Here is a 20,660-nt window from a genome sequence, read left to right as displayed (position 1 = left end):
AAAATCAAGTGCCCATAGGTGTGTAGGTTCATTTCTGGGTCTTCAATTCTGTTCCATTGGTCTATCTGTCTGTCTCTGACCAATACCATGCAGTTTTTATCACTATTGCTCTGTAATACTGCTTGAGTTCAGGGATAGTGATTCCCCCTGAAGTCCTTTTATTGTTGAGGATAGTTTTAGCTATCCTGGGTTTTTTGTTATTCCAGATGAATGTGCAAATTGTTCTGTCTAACTCTTTGAAGAATTGGATTGGTATTTTGATGGGGATTGCATTGAATCTGTAGATAGCTTTGAGTAAAATGGCCATTTTTTCTATATTAATCCTCCAATCCATGAGAATGGGAGATCTTTCCATCTTCTGAGGTATTCTTCAATTTCTTTCCTCAGAAGCTTGAAGTTCTTATTGTACAGATCGTTCACTTGCTTGGTTAAAGTCACACCGAGGTACTTTATATTATTTGGGTCTATTATGAAGGGTGTTGTTTCCGTAATTTCTTTCTTGGCTTCTTTCTCTTTTGTGTAGAGGAAGGCTACTGATTTATTTGAGTTAATTTTATACCCAGCCACTTTGCTGAAGTTGTTTATCAGCTTTAGTAGTTCTCTGGTGGAACTTTTGGGATCACTTAAATATACTATCATGTCATCTGCAAATAGTGATATTTTGACTTCTTCTTTTCCAATCTGTATCCCGTTGATCTCCTTTCGTTGTCTGATTGCTCTGGATAGAACTTCAAGAACTATATTGAATAAGTAGAGAGAGAGTGGGGAGCCTTGTCTAGTCCCTGATTTTAGTGGGATTGCTTCAAGTTTCTCTCCATTTAGTTTAATGTTAGTGACTGGTTTGCTGTATATGGCTTTTACTATGTTTAGGTATGGGCCTTGAATTCCTATTCTTTCCAGGACTTTTATCATGAAGGGGTGTTGAATTTTGTCAAATGCTTTCTCAGCGTCTAATGAAATGATCATGTGGTTTTGTTCTTTCAGTTTGTTTATATAATGGATCACGTTGATGGTTTTCTGTATATTAAACCATCCCTGCATCCCTGGGATGAAGCCTACTTGATCATGGTGGATGATTGTTTTGATGTGCTCTTGGATTCGGTTTGCCAGAATTTTATTGAGTATTTTTGCATTGATATTCATAAGGGAAATTGGTCTGTAGGTCTCTTTCTTTGTTGGGTCTTTGTGTGGTTTAGGTATAAGAGTAATTGTGGCTTCAGAGAAGGAATTCGGTAGTGCTCCATCTGTTTCAATTTTGTGTAATAGTTTGGATAGTATTGGTATGAGGTCTTCTATGAAGGTCTGATAGAATTCTGCACTAAACCCATCTGGACCTGGGCTCTTTTTGGTTGGGAGACCTTCAATGACTGCTTCTATTTCCTTAGGAGTTATGGGGTTGTTTACCTGGTTTATCTGTTGGTGATTTAACTTCGGTACGTGGTATCTGTCTAGGAAATTGTCCATTTTCTGCAGATTTTTAAGTTTTGTTGAATATAGGCTTTTGTAGTAAGATCTGATGATTTTTTGAATTTCCTCTGATTCTGTAGTTATGTCTCCCTTTTCATTTCTGATTTTGTTAATTTGGACACACTCTCTGTGTCCTCTCATTAGTCTGGCTAAGGGTTTATCTATCTTGTTGATTTTCTCAAAGAACCAACTTTTGGTTCTGTTGATTCTTTCTATGGTCCTTTTTGTTTCTACTTGGTTGATTTCAGCTCTGAGTTTGATTATTTCCTGCCTTCTACTCCTCCTGGGTGTATTTGCTTCTTTTTGTTCTAGAGCTTTTAGGTGTGCTGTCAAGCTGGTGACATATGCTCTCTCCTGTTTTCTTTCTGCAGGCACTCAGAGCTACAAGTTTTCCTCTTAGCACAGCTTTCTTTCATTGTGTCCCATAAGTTTGGGTATATTGTACTTTCACTTTCATTAAATTCTAAGAAGTCTTTAATTTCTTTCTTTATTTCTTCCTTGACCAGGTTATCCTTGAGTAGAACATTGTTCAACTTCCCCATATATGTGGGCGTTCTTCCCTTATCGTTATTGAAGAGCAGTTTTAGGCCGTGGTGGTCTGATAGCACGCATGAGATTATTTCTCTCTTTCTGTACCTGTTGAGGCCTGTTTTTTGACCAATTATATGGTCCGTTTTGGAGAAAGTACCATGAGGACCTGAGAAGAATGTATATCCTTTTGCTTTAGGATAGAATGTTCTATAAATATCTGTTAAGTCCATTTGGTTCATGACTTCTCTTAGTCTGTCTATGTCTCTGCTTAATTTCTATTTCCATGATCTGTCCATTGATGAGAGTGGGGTGTTGAAATCTCCAACTATTATTGTGTGAGGTGCAATGTGTGTTTTAAGGTTTCTTTTACGTATGTAGGTGCCCCTGTATTTGGGGAATAGATATTTAGGATTGAGAGTTCATCTTGGTGGATTTTTCCTTTGATGAATATCAAGTGTCCTTCCTTATCTTTTTTGATGACTTTTAGTTGAAAATGGATTTTATTTGATATTAGAATGGCTACTCCAGCTTGCTTCTTCTGACCATTTGCTTGGAAAGTTGTTTTCCAGCCTTTCACTCTGAGGTAGTGTCTGTCTTTGTCTCTGAGGTATGTTTCCTGTAGGCAGCAGAATGCAGGGTCCTCATTGCGTAGTTTGTTAATCTCTGTCTTTTTATTGGGGGGTTGAGACCATTGATGTTGAGAGATATTAAGGAATAGTGATTATTGCTTCCTGTTATATTCATATTTGGATGTGAGGTTATGTTTGTGTGCTTTTCTTCTCTTTGATTTGTTGCCAAGACGATTACTTTCTTGCTTTTTATAGGGTGTAGCTTGCCTCCTTATGTTGGGCTTTACCATTTATTATCCTTTGTAGTGCTGGATTTGTAGAAAGATATTGTGTAAATTTGGTTTTGTCATGGAATATCTTGGTTTCTCCATCTATGTTAATTGAGAGTTTTGCAGGATACAGTAACCTGGGCTGGCATTTGTGTTTTCTTAGGGTCTGTGTGACATCTGTCCAGGATCTTCTAGCTTTCATAGTCTCTGGCAAAAAGTCTGGTGTGATTCTGATAGGTCTGCCTTTATATGTTACTTGACCTTTTTCCCTTACTGCTTTTAATATTCTTTCTTTATTTTGTGCATTTGGTGTTTTGACTATTATGTGAAGGGACGAGTTTCTTTTCTGGTCCAATCTATTTGGAGTTCTGTACGCTTCTTGTATGCTTATGGGTAATTCTTTCTTTAGGTTAGGGAAGTTTTTTTCTATGATTTTATTGAAGATATTTCCTGGTCCTTTTAGCTGGGAGTCTTCACTCTCTTCTATACCTATTATCCTTAGGTATGGTCTTCTCATTGAGTCCTGGATTTTCTGTATGTTTTGGACCAGTAGCTTTTTCCACTTTACATTATCTTTGACAGTTGAGTCGATGATTTCTATGGAACCTTCTGCTCCTGAGAGTCTCTCTTCTATCTCTTGTATTCTGTTGGTGATGCTTGTATCTAAGGCTTTTTGTCTCTTCCCAGCCAAGTTCTATCCACTCCCCCATCTCAGGAAACTTAAGTTATTCAAGTGACTTGCTTTCTGTTTGTAAGATTCCCTTTAGCAAATCAAGAAACATAGCAGGTGTTTTGACTGGGTGGTTAAAATGTTTGAATATGTGGTTACCATTTTGGTAGACCTGGGAAGGATTCAGACTTGCGTCTTTGCTGGAGGATGTGTGTCAGTGGAGACAGGATTTGAGATTTCGAAAAGACTTGTGTCATTCCCAGCAAGTTTTTTCTCTTTTTTTACCTCATTGTGTTTCAAGATACAATCTTTCAGATACTGCTCCGTCACCATGCCTGCCTGCCACCATCTTCCCCACCATGATGGTCATAGACTTTAACCCTCTGAAATTATAATACCCAAATAACACCTTTGTTCTGTAAGTTGCCTTGCTAGTGGTATCTTATCACAGCAATAAAAACATACATAACTAAGACACCAAGTATAAGTAATTGTTTTTGTGAGTGGTGGAGAGATGGACCAGCCGAAAAGTACAGGAGGAGTTCAGACAGTATAGGAAATACCACCCTGAGTTAGCTAAGGAGGGAATGAGGACATAGAAACTTGGAGAAAGGCTATTAAGTTAATCAAACCCTTCCCCTTCAGGAAGAGCTGTTGTCTAAGGGCTAATGGATATTTTAGCTGATGCCCAGGGTGCCAAGTAAACTTTTCACTGGAGCCTGATGCTATGCATCTGCATAAAGAAAAATACCACTGTAAAGGGAACTTTCACTTTTATGTGTATTCCTTGATTCTTCTATGCTGATACATTTGTGCATAGCTTGAATACATTTTTAAAAGGTGAGAAAGAGTAGTCAACTAACAAAAATGATGTGTATTAGCTCCAGGCTCACTACTGTGTGTCACTTCTCAGGAAACTCTCACTTGGGCACATATACTTGCCTTCTGTTTCCATTCTTCAGCACTTCCAACTTCAATTATTACTTACCACAGACTTGTCTTGGCACTCACTACTCAAGTTATAGAGCTCGGTTTTAGCTAGGGAAAAAAACAAAATTATGACTGCTTTTGTTTTTTTGAATAATTATATTTTCAGTAATTTGGTAAAACCAATAAATTGATGTGAAAGGAATAGTTGTTGCCAAGTGTAAAAGGGTCAGCTTTGCAAGCCATATTTGTCCCCAAGTCTTGGAATAGTAAATTGGAACACCAGGGTAGCCAACTGTTCTGTGAGGTAAGTTGCTTTGACTTAGAGGGTTCCCCTTCTCTATGCCTTCTTCATACACTGACTATTGGTCCTTGGTGAATTCTGTTTTGCTATTCTGTTTCTACCTCATATACCACTGATAATTGGTAAAGTCCAGAAACCTCTATTTGTAGATTCTGTTCTTCATTCATAAAATCCAGTATTCAGAATCATGAACTTATAGGTGATTTTTGACCTCTTATATATTTTGGATTGTCATTGATGTTACTCCTTATTAACTGTGACATGACCTTGTTCTTCTAGAATTCAAACCTAATTCATCAAAAAGTATCACCTCCTAATGATCGACAAGGATCTCCGATATTATCATTCATCATTCTTGAGCAGTTCAATGCCATCCGCTTGGTTCAAAGTGTTCATCAGTCGCTTGCTGCCCTCAGCAAAGTCATCAGGGGAACTACTTTGCTGAGTTCAGAAGTACAAAAGCTGGCAAGTGCTTTATTAAACCAGAAGGTAAGCCAAATCATAGAACTCTGATTTCCCATGATCTCTTTTTGTGAAATGTGTTTACCAGGGACCCTGTAGTTAATAGTAACAGAAAACAAAAGATGAGCTGTGAAAGCTATGTATAATGCATTCGTTGAAAAACTGACAGTGAGTCCAGTGACAGCATTAAGTCAGGTGGATGCAAGTTTATAATTCTCTAGGATCTCTGCCTACATTCTCCTCTACGGCCATCTCTTCAGAACATATGTAATAAAATCCATGTTTATTTCACTTTGGGACAAGTTTTCTATAATTTGTCAGTAATCTACCAGACCAAATTTTTGACCCTCTAAGCTCAAAGTTGTTTCCTAGCAACTTAAACAAAAGTCTGGGCATCTCCTTAGCTTCAAGCCAGTTGGGTTGTGAGTGTCCCTATACCCAAACCCTTCTGCAGGCAGGCAGGTGGCGCTCTCATGTCAACAAGGGCTTCAGCCAAATGCTTGTGAGGAGCTCAGTATGAGTGGCGAAGCCAAGAGAAAGATGACTCTAGTGAAACACCAGGATATAGCCATCTGAAAAAGAGCGGTCAGCACTTGTCTCACTAAGTAACTAGACCACTTTAGAAAATAATAAAACCCATGTAGTTCACATCAGTTATACAGAAACAAGGAGGGGGGGTAATATCCTCAGTAGTTGTCATGTTTATTTAGGATCCTAATTGCTTTTCCATATGTGGATGTCCAGGCCTTCCCCAAGACTTGGGGGTTTTCCTCCTTTGTTATCATTGGATAGGTTTTCTGTTGATTTGTATCTCTTAAATTTGCATTCTTGTGTGGTCTTCTTGTTGAAACAATTGATCTTTATTATTTCTGTCTAATATATGTGTCTCAATTTTGTCTTTAGTTCCTGACATTCTTCCCTGGAAGTTGGCTAGATCTTGACTCTGAGTCTTGCCAGGTTTTTTTTTTTTTCTTTGTTGAGCTTTTCACTTTTGAGGTTGCTATTCTTTTCATCCTTCAGAATCTCAATCTTTTTGTTTATTCGTTTGCTTTTCTGAACATCTCATCTAAATACCTTGCTTTCCCATCCAGATATCAAGTGGACTTCTGTCCTTTGAATCCTTTGAAAATCCTCTTTGAGGTCACCAAGTATTTTTAAAATTAAACCTTTACATTCTTAGTCTAGTGTTATTTGAATTCTTTCAGGTTTTATTTGGTCCAGTTAGTGAGGAATTGTATGAGGTTTTGAGGGCACCATTGTGACTTACATATATATATATATATATATATATATTGTGTGTGTGTATATATATAGTGTGTTTATGTATATACATGTATATGTATACATCTATGTGTATATATATATGCATGTGTATGTATATATGTGTGTGTATGTATATTGTTTCTGTGGTACAATTTGCCTCTATTGTGTTTGATTTGTCTTCCTGTCTTATGTGAAGATCTAGTCAGTAGTCAGCCTACTCTGAGTCTTGGAAGAGAGAAGCACACCACAGAAATAGTCAGAATTCAAAACCAGATCATATGTTCAAGCATGTTAAAAACAATCTGTAGGTATCAACGCTAACATTAATAAGGATAGAAAAGAGCAAGACGCTTATAGAATGAGCTAGGAGTTAGCATTACAGGTAAATGGCTTGATAAGTAATTGAAGGAAAGGGAATTCTCAAAGGAAGAAAACTAAGCATGAAAACACAAACTGTGTGGGATGAAGGCTTACAAGATAATAATGGAAGATCACCGAATAAACTAAATGCAGGAGACACAGCCCAGTCAGAAGGAGATGCACAGAACCAGCAAAGATCGAGTGTCACTTAAGCCAAGGGACAGACATGTCCCGCTGATGTGTACTGCGTCTGCATGAGAGAGGAGGTGTACATTCCTCCTGGAGACCCAGTCTTGTTAGAGCAGAGGGTATTAGCAGGCTCAGCCCTGCCCTGCCTTTGCCATTGAAATGCCTGTTGAGCCCTGCAGTGTTTACTGTAGCCAGGCTTGGCAGTAAGGAAAGGGAGTAAGGCAGGAACATTTCAGACCAGCTGAGCCTGAAGATACCTAAGGGCTGGTGCTTCTCTTGAGAGCACTTGACAGAGCTCATGGCCCAAGAAACACCGAGCATGTGACCTTTCTCCCAAGTTTCTCTGGGTCTCTGAGAGAGCAGAAAGCCCAAGGCCTTAAGTTTATGCCTTGGCCACTCTGCTCTGGCTAGCTCAGCCTCTTAGGCATCGTTTCTCTCATTCTTCTCAGAGGTGGGTCTGCAGACCCATCTGGAAATACCATTTGCTTCCCATAGATTCAGTTCTTCTCTTCCCACCAAAGGACAAATCCACAAATCTAAGTCACTCTCAGTTTCCTGAGCCCACACTGATTCTCAGAGTGGTCACTTGTTTAGCCAGTTGATACAGGGAGACCTTAGATACTTAGAACAATTCTTTCTATTTCTGTCTTCTTTCTTTTCTCCCCAGTTAAGTGGACTAACTGTAAGATCCCTGTTTTTATGATTCTCTGTCAAAGCAGCAGTGAGAGCCATCAAGTGCTTGGGACCCTATGCTATGGACGTTCTACGCTTGGAGCGTACTGTACAGCATTCAGAATTTATTCTGGTATTGCTTTTGTAAAGTGACGCAGACAATATACATATGCAGGGAGCTGGGACATTTGCTTTTCTTTTATTCAAAGTGTTTTGAGGGACATATACACTCCTTTCCAGATGTTTTTGCTGAGTACCATGTTAGACTTCTCTGGCTCTTTCCCAATCCCAAGTTCAGACTGCCTAGCGGTCACGTGATTCCTGTCACAGGGTGTTTGCACATCACCTCTCTCCCTGCAGCTACTCCTCTGATGTCCTCTTTCAGATTCTTGGAGCTTCAGGAAAGTTCTGAATGCTTATATTTGCACATGCGTGTATGTGTATGCACACACATCCTACTCAGGCTACAGCACACTCACACATGCACACGTGGACTGCTTCCTTTGCCTCTACTAACCATTTTGGAGACACATGGCATAATCAACTGAAAAAATGAATGAGTAACTCTAAATCGTTTTCTATGATGACAATCTCACATTCTTCTTTTAGATAACTTTTGAAGATGAAGCTTCTAAGGGTTTAATTATATGAAACCTTTTTCTTGATTAGGACTTATGTTTTATAAATGGCTCACAAATTTTTAATTCTTGATAACATCATTGCATTTTTCCCTCAGCTGTTAATGAATGTTCAGTGTTTGTTCATTTGACATAGCAATAGTCATAGCAAATGAACCAGATGGCTAAATTCTTCATTACAATATGGGATGCAGATATCATGTATAATTGAATATCCTGTATTAGACTTTGATAGCTCTTTTGCTAAAGTGGTTAGCATAGAAACATGAGAACCTAAGTTCAGCATGAGAACCCAAGTCCATGTGAAAAGCCAGAGGCAACAGCACACACCTGTAACTCCTGTACTAAGAGCAGGTGGAGACCAGAGCACCACTGCAGCACACCAGCAGCCATTTCAGCTGGGTGATGAGCTCCGTGTGCAGTGTACAGAACAACAGACAGACACCCAGCCCCTGTCAGAGACACACAGACACACACACACACTCACACACACACACACACACACACACACACACACACACACACTCAACTGTAGTCTTGGGGCGGGCATATATCACTACACTTATGTTTCATTATTTACATGAGAATGGACTTGATAAAAAACCTTTCAAAACTATGTTTTACAAAGCACAATTAAATTGTGTGATTGGACATAGCTCTGTGGTATTTGAAATTCAAGTGAGAATAGGCCAGTTTTGACCAAGACAAAAATGTTAAGTTTTAAAAAAATTAAAATATATATATACTATCCCATGTATTTCAAAATAAAAGTTAATTTTATTACATTTAAATGTTGCAATTTCTGTGCTCTGTGATATTACTTAGTATACTTGAGAATAGCACTTGATCTTTTCACCAGTACCTGGGATAATTTCAGCAGGAACTGTCCTGCCCAGGATTAGGACTTACAAGTTTATTTGACAGTTACTGGTGACACCTAAAGCTTTGTTGCTTTTATTTTATAAGAAGACACATTAATGAATAAATCATTATTACTACTATTCCCTGTTACATGTTAGAACAGATTCTAAATCAACTTTAAAGATATAATTAAGTCAACATGAAACCAACAAATTTCTTCATCATTCATGCTAAATAGTCATGAGTGTATCGTTTTATTAGAAATTAGTAGATTACATTGCTCTTTTAAAATCATTTTAATTGAGTTCTTTATAGAAACAGTTTTTCAGATTATCCTAACATGCTGGTTGGTGACACTAAGTGCCTTTACAATCACTGTCCCTCAGTCCCCATAATGTAGCTCCATGGACATGCAATGCACAAGGGCCAGTGACTCTGGGTCATCCTACAGCAGGAGGATAGTGGGCAGAGCTGACAAAGGGTTGTGCACCACAGTGGTGCAGCATGGGAATTCACAGAAGGAAGCTCACTCCCTGTCTCACTCACTTGCCTCACTCTCCCAGTGCATGGTCTGCAGGTGCAGTGTAATAACTAAACACAGGTTTACAGTGTCTAATGGTCAGATCCGTGGAGTTCCTGTACATCTCCTTATACACTGTGCCTAGAAACCTTCAAGCTCTTGTCTGTCTTTATAATCTATACCCAGGAATAGAGCACAACAGTGCTAGGTAGAGTAAGGAGAGGAGAGGAGACCATGGAGTTACATTCTGGGGACTGAGGGGCAGTGGAGGTTACATTGTGGGGACTGAGGGGACAGTAGAGGTCACATTGTGGGGACTGAGGGGCAATGGAGGTTACATTGTGGAGACTGAAGGGCAGTGGAGGTCACATTCTGGGGACTGAGGGGAGAGTAAAGGGGTTTCACATAGCTAAGCAGTTCAGCTGGCCTTTGTTTACTGGGAAGTATTTGATTATTATCACCACCAACATCAGCATCACTGTCATCACCATAATCATCGCCATCAACATCATCATCATTGCTACTGCTGCTCATTCAGTCTGGTTAGTTATTTCTGGTTTGTTGATGTTTTCTGTCAATGAGTTTCAAAAGGTCTCATTAGATTTGTGCGTGTGTGTGTGCGTGTGTGTGTGTGTGGATGGAGGTCAAAGGTCACCTTCAGAAGTAGGTTTATTTTTACTTCCAGTATATGGGACTCAGGACCTCAGGTTTAACACCCACTGAAACATCTCACAAGCTCCAGGTTTAAGAGGCTCAAGAATGGAAACTTCTTTATAGGATGGATTGTTTGTTTGTTTGCACATTCTCATGAATATTAACACTCTCGAATATAGTCACATTCTTGTGATATCAGTAGTCTCCTTTATCACCGCTGACTTTTAGTCTTTTGTTCGTTAGTTAAGCTATTGAAACCTTTGTCATTTGCTTTTCAAAGTGTAAGCTGTTTGATGTTGACCATTAATAACTTCTGTCCTGTGTCATGTGTTTCAACTGTGATTTGTTTTATTTCGTCTTTCCTTGTTTTGGACTTGGTTGGTTTTTCTCATGCCTTCATATACATCTTCAGGCTGAAATTTAAACATGTTTAAACCTGACCTGTTTTCATCCTTCTCCCAGCTCTTAGTTCTAAGAATGCTTAGATTCCTCCAAAGTATTTTATGTCTTCTAAGTTCCCTTTCTACTCTTGCATTTGGATATTCCACGTCTCTAGTTTTCTGTAGATGCAATTGATGATTGATACAAACTACCATGCAGTATTCTCTCACTTACATGACTGAGGATCATATGCTGTTACTACACTTAAAATCATACAAAGTTTGTTGTATATTTATTAAATATATTGAAAATTCAGAAAACCCTCACACAAGTGTTGTAGTATACTTACATGTACTTGCTGAGTACTTGTAAAGACCAGACGTGTGTGTTAGTGCAAACTCACAGTGGGCCGTCTAGTAGAAAGATTCGGATACACAATTCAGTTAACCTGTTCTTGCACAGTCTACCTGGAGTACCTTTATGGGCAAAATCTGTGTGCTATCTAGCTTTAAAAAATTCTGTAGGGACCAAACCCCTTTTTATCTTTTATCTTTAACAATTTTTAAATGAATTTAAATTTTTACTTTGATTTCATACTGTACCCAAATCTCATGCCAAGAAAACATGGCTGGCCAGTTTCACAGAGAACAAGTATGCCTTAAGACATTTTCCATGAAATGACCCTATTTTAACTCAAACGGTCTTCCCTCCACACTGATGCTGACAGTCTGTATGTAAGTTGACTGTTCTCTTTTACACTGCAGTGTCCTCTCACATGGCAGAGCAAGTGGGAAGGCCCCGAGGATCCCCTCCAGTACCTGCGCGGTCTCGTAGCACGAACACTTGCAATTCAGGTGAGAAAGGACTGTTCTGCAGCTAAGTGTGTGGCTCTGACTATGGTACATAGATTTGTCTATATCCTTAGTAGTGGGAATCATGGTAATTTTCATCTTTGTGTCATTTCAAATGTTCATATCACACTCTTCAAGATGTCTGCTGTCCATGGTTTTTGTTGTTTTATTTTAAAAACCATTGCTAATGTGGAGAAAACTCTACAGTCGTCCATCTGGATTGCACAGATAGTCTAAGGCAGGACTGAGATCTGATTGCTGTAAGGAGTGTTCCTCCTGTGGGGAAAATACTTAATTTCCAATTGATGGCTTTTACCCACAGCCAACCAGGTAGGTACCCTAGAAAAATAAACCAAGTTAAGGGGTAACAGTGAACAACAATGTCCTGTTTAATTGCTTGGGTGGGACAAGTTAGTGGTACATGCGGGACCCTGTGCATGCTTTTGCATTCTTGCTACTTTCTCTGCAGCTTGAATCTGCTTCACAAATGCCTGTCTTTATTGGTTTTTGTTACATAGTCTTGTGGTGGCCCACATTTGCCACAAATCCTCCTGCTTCAGCCTCTCCTTGCAGCAGACATCTGCTATATTAATGTCTGCTGTACAATAACTCAGTCTGCATTTTAATATAGCATTCTTGATGCAGCTTTGGTCATCTCCATAATGACTCATTTATCTAACTCTTGTCACTTCCACAACACATGCACATTGTCCCTGACAGCAGTCACAGCCACTGCACAGAGAAACCCAGGCCATGAGTCATAGGTACTTGAAAATGCCTGTCCTTTCCTCTCACCTACAGATAGGTTTGTCTGAGACGATTCTGGCCAGTTTTCATGCTAATCTAGGAGATGCTGGCCTGTGGCTGTTGACTCACCCAGTACCCATGTGGCCCATTCCCATCCAGCTGTGTGGGATGCTGTGCATCTTCCTACAAAGGGGATTTCTCTTCAGGATTGGGAACCATCTGAATGTGTGTGTGTGTGTGTGTGTGTGTGTGTGTGTGTGTGTGTGTGTGTGTGTGTGTGTTGTAACCAATCCTTTATTGTGGAATTATTCAAGAAAACATGCTGGAATGAAAATGACATTTGATTGATAGAGAGAACCATACAGAGACACTGACTGACTCTCTCCATCTGCTCTGCAGGTTGCTGGACATGATCTGTGGATAAGTGGTTTGGGAATGGGAAGAGGGGAGGGAGAGAGAGGAAAGAAGGGAGAAAGGAGAGAAGGAGAGAAGGAGGAGTCTACAGTGGTCTTTAAACGTGTAGGAATGCTCACAGGTCTGTATGTGCTAGTTGCCGACTGGGATAGCCACTCAGACTGTGTAGTTAGTGTTGCTGGCTTTACTTACTTCTTATAAGGACAGAGCTTTTTTGCTTCAAAAAGTGTTCAAATAACCTTAATTGTCCTCTGCTGTTGTGATATTTTTGTGGATACTGAAATTAATTTTTGAAAATAATTTTACATAAACAACTGTAAATTTGAGCATGATTACTTATCCATAGCATGACTTTTCAGCCATAGGGTGTTGAATACTAGCCATCAAACTGAATACTTTGCCTCGGTATGACTGTCTTTAAAACTGTGGTAGAATCGCTGACTCAAGATAAAACCTTGTGAACTTAATCATGCTTTCTTTCCAACCAACAAACACTTCTCACTACTACTACTTGGGTTTTTGTTTTGTTTTGCTTTGTGTTTTGTTTTGGTTTTAATGCTTTTTTTAACTAGCCTAGTATTTTCTTCACTTGTAAATATACAAAGTTTCACTCATCCCTGAAGTGATCTTTACTGTCTAGGATTTCAGTTAATTTTGTGGTTGTCTTCTGTGTTTCATATCCAGAGTAGCTCGTGGTGGTAAGAAAACAATACAGCCCATGGTTGAATAAAGGAACATAGACCTGAGTAGGCAGGCAGGATCAGGGTTTATCTGTAGGAATCACTGACAGTGGAAGCTTATAACTTCTTATGAAAATGTGTCATTTTACAAATGCTTTAGACTGAATACAGTTTGAGCAAAGACCTAACCATAGTCTCAGATGGTGCCACTTGCTTTATGGAACATTTTGCTTCACAATGTTTCACTTATTTTTGGTCTCAATGACTATTCTTTGTGGTCCTGTTCAGAAAATCCTTTCCTGTGCTTTCCTATCTATCAGATTTAGGGATTCTGGTTTTCTGCTGAGGTCCTTGTTCCACTTGGAGCAGAGCAATTTCACTCTTCTGTGTGTAGCACTAGGTCCCTGGCACATGTCATGTCTGGAGAGTTGGTGATGGGGAGCTGGCTGGGATCTGGAGAATCCCAAAGGGAGGGAGCAGGAGTGTGCTGAGGTGGCTGTCCCTGACAAGCAGAGTGTAGCAGAGGCTGAGAGGAGCAGTTGGGTACTGACCAGGATTGCCAAACCATATTCGGTGGCTAGAAAGTCCCTGTGGGCCTTGGCCATGTGCCTTTAATTTTGTTAATGATCGTGTAATCTGACTTCTGTTCCGTTGAAGTCTCATTTTAATATGTCAAAAAGGTGCATAGAATTTCTGCAGAATTTGACAAAATAGGGTGTGTCTAACCTATATAAAAATGATATTTGGTTGTATTACACCTGAACTATTCATATTCATGGGGAAACAGTCCAATTCTATATAGATAATTCATAAAAATAGAATTTTGGTAAGACAGTACATGTCATTTTCTGCTTTTTACCTTTGTGTCAGTTATTTGGTATCCAACTCCCCTATCTTATAAGCATCTGTCATAGAGTAAATGCTTTTAATAGAATGAGTATAATTTGAATTCATAAACCATCGTTTAGGCATCGTTAGGGCAGTATTTACTGCTCTAGTTGATGGTTAGACCTGGGAGAACCTTAAAATGAACAGAATAAAGTGATTATGCGATAGTCAACTTTATTCAGAGATCAGTTTACTCCGAGGGTTATGAAGAGTCACATGGGCAAAGTGTACGATCACAAGGGCAAGCTACGGTGGAAAAACATGTTTTTCCATGGAGACATGTAAACAAATCAATATGCAGTTGTGTTGAATAATCTGAAGTAAACTCACTCTTACCCACTACACCTGGGAGGGGCACAAAATCCCATTCTAAGAACAATCTTGTGTTTTTGAAGAAACTGAGGTCACAAGGCTCTTGTTTTGTTTTCTTGGAATTTTCTCACAAGTACTCAGAATTCCCAATTCATGACTCAGTTCTTGGACCATGTTCCTACATTGTAGTATTTTGAAATCTTTTCATATCACTTTGGAAAGTCGCTTCATATATGGTATAGTAAGAAATTATATTTGACTGTCTCCAGGATTTGTTGTGGCCTAACCCAGGAGTTGTCCTGATTGCTGTTCTGAGATTATGTGCATGTGTGATGTTTAAGAAATTGCCTGGCCCATTTGTCAGGCCAACCTGTTAGCTGTTAACTCACCTGTTAGCTGTTAACTATATTTCTTACACATTATTTAAGTAACTAGAGATGTGAAGATTCATGATCGTAGATAAGACTGCAGGTATTAGGTCTTTTTGGAAACCCATCTGGCAGTGGCCATAGTCAGTGGAATGTATGAAGGAGAGTCTTTGACTAAGAAGTTTTTGTGATTCTGTTGACTGAAGTTTTGTTGTGACCCCAGGGTGTCTGTATACATTTCTTTAAAAATACTGGCACCTAATTCTTTATTTCCATGGTCATAAATTGATGTAAGTATAATTTAAATGTGGGAAAAAGGCAATTCTTCTATCACTATAAGATTTGCTAATCAGTTATTATAACCTTTAGAAGAAGCTTTGTTCCATAAGCCTTATCTACCAGCACCCATATATTAATCTAGCTTTATGCTAAGTAGACTAGCAAGTCTTTATTTTTTCCATGGACTAACAACATTTCTACCAAAGAAATGTTTCCTCCTTGACTAATTATCTTAATCTAAACTTAATGAAGTAAAAATCTGATTATCAGCTATTATTTATTCTTTAATTAGTTTGAGCATATATAAACCCACATCTGATAACAACCCTTAGGGTATTAGAATTTAAAATTAATTTTATAGTATTAATATAGTATAATTGTAAATATTTTTATTAAATGATTCATTAAAAGAATAACTTCTTGGCTGTTGAGTTAATAATACAGTCGAATGTTCTACCACTGAACTATACCTCCTGTTTTCTGCTAATCACGAAAGGCAAGCAGATGAGATTGCATATAGCATTATTGTAAAACATGATAGCAGAGAGGGAGATTCACAGTTGTTTATAAGAGCCTCATCTTAAGTCTTATTAAAAAGTCAACACATGTCTACTACAGGGCTTTAGACACATCTGTATCATAAGACTTTTTACTAGTCCAGTACACGAGACTAGTATGCAGATGCGGAGACTGGAGTCTAGTTATAATAATAATAATAATAATAATAATAATAATAATAATAATAATAATTCTTTCATCCTGGCTGAGCTGCAGAGGTATGAAATGGGCTGTTATAGAACACTAAGCGCATTGCTTTCTGTTAATGTAGCACAAATGATTTTCTTAGACTGTTTATAAAGCATGTAAGACGAATTACTGAGGAAATGCCTTCTTTGAGCAGTTACTAGCTGATATTCCTGTGTTCTACCTCTGTGCACCAGCTGAAGTGATAGATTGCTTCAGAAAGTACGAGGAAGCCACCTTTTAGCATTAGGAACTGCAGAAATCTTAACAGAAAAAAATCATCAGGATGCCTGAGTTTATTTTTGGGCTTTAACGGCTGCAGTGTAACCTAAGGCAAGACCTTTAACCTCCTTGTGTCTTTAAGACACAAGGGTCTAACTTGCATGTGGTGGTACACGTACAGTTGGTTAATGTAAGCATGCAGTTGCTGTTGCACAGGACTGTGATGCATTTGTTCCAGGTGACAACTTTTGAGTTTTTAATCAAACATACTGTATGTTGACATATGACAGCAGAAGAACTGATCTGTGAAGTAGAAAGGGTAAAGAGACTACTTTACAACCTTTTGGAGAGACTCATTTCTTCTTGGCCATTGGCCAGTGTGTTGCTGAGAGGAAAGGGTCCTCAGGACTCAGGATTTGCAACTGTGCATCCAGTTTACATGAGCAAACATCACTATTTGCTGGAGAGGGACCAACCCCAACTGTCACACACAACCTGAAATATCCCACTTTAATTTTTATTGTGAATAGATTTGTACAATGAAAAGGTTTTACAAGGAAGCTTCCTTATGCTGGGTAGATTGCTACATCAAGCTTTCGCAAGGCAGAGTGAAATGCTCATTTTTTTTTTTAGACACTTTCAAAACAATTGGAAAATGACTGTATAGCAGTCTGGTTAAAAATGGCTTATGCATAACTATATATTCTATGTGTTTCCCTCCCTTCTTCCTCAGAATTGGGTAGAGAAAGCTGAGAAGCAAGCTCTTCTCGCGGATACGCTTGACCTGTCTGAGCTCTTCCATCCCGACACATTCCTCAATGCTCTTCGCCAGGAAACGGCAAGGTAGTCAGAGTGAATACTCTTTCCCCTCGGGGTCATCATGTTTTGTTTCTTCATCTCTAGTCACATTGTCTTGATCGACCAGAGTAAATTTATTCGCGAATCCTCTATAGGTTTACTATTCCCCCAGCAGCTGGCCTGTAACAGCAGTCAGTTTTTATTTTTGATATCATTGTTTTATTAAACTTTGAAAAAATTAATTCCTAGGTTTGGTCATTTTTTTAAATAGCGATTTGCAATATCCAAAATAGTAGCCAGTGCTCTATTTAAACATAAGCTATATAAACTAAAGGATTTCCTTTCTTAGGCACATTAGCCAAGCTCACTGCGTTCGATAACCACAGGTGGCTGAAGAATACCAACTTCAACACTAAAACACTTTACACAATGTCTTAGGAGGCTGCTCTGGATAAGTCTTGTGCTGAACAGAGATGATATTTATGTCCAAGCTGGTTTTTGTGCCAGTGTCAGATTACTGCATCTATATAGGCACTGTGTGTAACAAGGCAGACATAAGAATGTTTTCTAAAATATTCTGAGGAAGAAACAGAAGTTTAATTCTAGGGCCTGGTGTTATCTTTACTCAGAACATTTTTTGCTCATTCAGTATAAACTTAATGAATATCTTTATGTGCTAAAATCTGAAGGCTATGATAATAATAACAACAATAGCAGTAGTAGTAGTAGTAGTAGTAGTAGTAACAATAATAATACTAGTAATGTATAGTATGTCAAAAGCCCTCCTTTGAGATTTATAATCTCAAAGGAACACTGACGTTTAAGCAACTAATGTTAAAAGTCTTAGGTATTATTCTGAATTTGGTAGCTCCTATTTGCACATTGTAAATATTTGTATTTAAAATAAGTCATTGGAAAGATATGGATTGCTGGTTTATTTCCTAAGAACATTCTTTTATGGCATTAGGTTTGGTTCTAGAGATTGCGGATGGGGCTTTATGCCCACTGAGCACATATTCTATTGCTACACCTGTGTATGTGCAACAGACAGTTATTTATCACGACGTTTTCTGCTTGCTTTTGTAGGGCAACAGGCTGCTCTGTGGATAGCCTTAAATTTGTAGCATCCTGGAAAGGCCGACTTCAAGAAGCAAAGCTGCAGATTAAGGTACTGACTTGGGGTATTTAAATTTAAACTGCATCGCTAAGGTAAAATACACATTTCTAACTCATAGGCACCTATCCTTGTAAGATCAACAGAGCTCAACCATCGATTACAGTTAATTATGAAAGATTAACATGAAAGACCTTATAATAGGACATATGTGATCTAATATAAAGTTGTAAGTATATTTAAAAGTAAAATCCAGTATGCGTTATTTTTAATTGTACTTTTAAATTATGATCACACAAAATGGAAGTTCTCAAGAGTGCCTCTACCTAGTGTAACATCTCTACCTAGGTCAGGTCCACTCACAAGTCAGTGTTGACCTCACTTAGGTAGGGTTTCATTGATGGGAAGAGACACCATGACCGAAGCAAGGCAACTCTTACAAAGGACAGCATTTAATTGGAACTGGCTTACAGTTTCAGAGGTTTAATCCATTATCATCATAGTAGGAAGCATGGCAGTGTCCAGGCAGATACGGTACTGGAGAATGAACTGAGAGTTCTACATCTTGATCCTAAGGTAGCCAAGAAGAGACTTCCTTCTTCAGGCAGCCAGGAAGAGGGTCTGGTTCCATACTGAGCGGAGCTTCAGCACTAGGAGACCTCAAAGCCCGTATTTCCTCTAACAAGGCCACACTTCCTAATAGTGCCACTCTCCAAGAGCCAAGCATTTAAATACATGAATTTATAGGGCCAAACTTATTCAAACCACTACACCCCCAATCCCCAGTGACTGCTGACTGTGCCCTAATTCACTTCAGTCCTCCTCTGTGTAACATCTCATGCTCCCGAAGACTTTCTTTACCACACAGTATCAGTATAGCATTGTTAAACATCTGATTACCAATGACAGGCCAAAGCAAGTAACTGGCTGAGCCTAAGTTCAAGCACTGGAGAAGAAATCAACTCCTGATGGGAGCAGCTTTAGTATTATCCGTACTAGGCAGTGGCAACTGAGCCAGTAGGCTGCCGCTGTCTGAAAGACCGGTAGAAGGTAGTAATAATATGCCATATCCAACACAGTCCCAGTCCTGCAGAGAAACAAGTACACAGCATTGTCACCTACGAACTGCACCCAAGAACTGCTCAATCAAGGAGTAGAATAGTAAGTGTGTGTATGTGTGTGTGTCTGTGTGTGCGTGCGTGTGTGTGTCTGTGTGTGTATGTGTGTGTGTCTGTGTGTGCGTGTGTGTGTGTATGTATGTGTGCGCATGTGTGTGTATGTGTGTGTGCGTACATGTGTGTGTATGTGTATGTGTGTGTGTGTGTATGTGTGTATGTATGTGTGTGCATGTGTGTGTATGTGTGTATGTGTGTATGTATGTGTGTGTGTGCGTGCGTGTGTGTGTGCGTGTGTGTGTACGTGTATGTGTGTGTGCATGTGTGTATGTGTGTGTGTGCGTGTGTATATGTGTGTGTATGTGTGTGTGCGTGCGCGCGTGTGTGTGTGTATGTGTGAGTGTGTGTGTGTAGGTGTGTGTGTGTGTGTGTGTAGGGGTGTGTGTGTGTGTGTGTGTGTGTGTGTGTGTGTGTGTGTAGACTAAGTAAGTTTATGATTTGGTGTTGGACTGCATCCTCTGGTCCAAGTTGGATATGCTGATGAAATTAATAAATTGATTCTGAAGACATAAAGGTTGAGCTCTAGAAATAAAAATACAGAAAAATATATTTTAGGATTTCCAAAGAGAAAAAGTCATAAAAGCTTTAAGAGAACACTCCTGTTTCTTATCTACCTAGTGTGCCCTTTGTTTCTTTGCTTATTTAGCTAATAGTTTTACATGGAGATTCCATGAGTTCCCATTCCAAACAATTTCCTCCATTGTTTTTTTTCTGACAGATTTTTTTATTTTTATTTTTTTACATTTAAAGTGTGATTCATTTGACTTTCAGATATGAAGTTTAAGACAAGGAATATTTTTGTTTTCATTTTTCTCCTAATGATATAGAACTGCTGCAGCAAAAAATATGAAAGATATCCTTCATTTGAAACTCTCATTTTTCATTGACATTTTGTGTCCTTAAGCCTTACAGTATACAACTTATTTCTACTTCAGTGTAATACAAACTGAATTCCATTGATATAGAAATATTCCTATACAGCCTATCCCTGCTCTTCTGTGTTATATATACACAGAAATATATATATATATATGTTATAAGTCAGCAATGTATTTATACTTATTAAAGGCATGTATATATTCATACAGATTGTTACATCAGCTTTTGGTTTACCATTCTAGTTCTCTCATTTCTTTTTACAGCCTTTAGGCTGTAACTCGTTCATATTCTCCCTCCATCTCCTTATTTCCCATCCCCTTTCCTTCCTTTACTTTGGCTTTGGTCCTGTGGATTGAACCCAGGACCTTCTTAACTTTCCATGTTAAGAAGTGCTCTACCACTGAACTACATTGCCAGCCTAAGTGTATTAGTCAAAGCTCTCTAAAGTCACA

The 20,660-nt window shown here is 38.8% G+C and overlaps 1 protein-coding gene across 5 annotated transcripts in view; it reads left to right on the top strand.

Moving 5' to 3' along the window:
• Nucleotides 1–20,660, top strand: part of Dync2h1 (dynein cytoplasmic 2 heavy chain 1) — a 223,121-nt gene that overhangs the window by 187,837 nt on the left and 14,624 nt on the right. For all 5 annotated transcript variants that reach the window (NM_023024.2, XM_063266106.1, XM_063266104.1 and 2 more), the window contains 4 exons: nt 5,017–5,226; nt 11,502–11,591; nt 16,976–17,085; nt 18,127–18,208. In NM_023024.2, coding sequence (NP_075413.2) covers nt 5,017–5,226; nt 11,502–11,591; nt 16,976–17,085; nt 18,127–18,208 — 492 coding nt within the window. The remainder of the gene's footprint in view (nt 1–5,016; nt 5,227–11,501; nt 11,592–16,975; nt 17,086–18,126; nt 18,209–20,660) is intronic.

This window comes from Rattus norvegicus, chromosome 8, assembly GCF_036323735.1.
Source record: "Rattus norvegicus strain BN/NHsdMcwi chromosome 8, GRCr8, whole genome shotgun sequence".
Classification (NCBI taxonomy): Eukaryota; Metazoa; Chordata; class Mammalia; order Rodentia; family Muridae; genus Rattus; species Rattus norvegicus.
The sequence above is the reverse complement of the archived record's forward strand: the minus strand, read 5'-3'. Positions and strand labels throughout refer to the sequence as shown.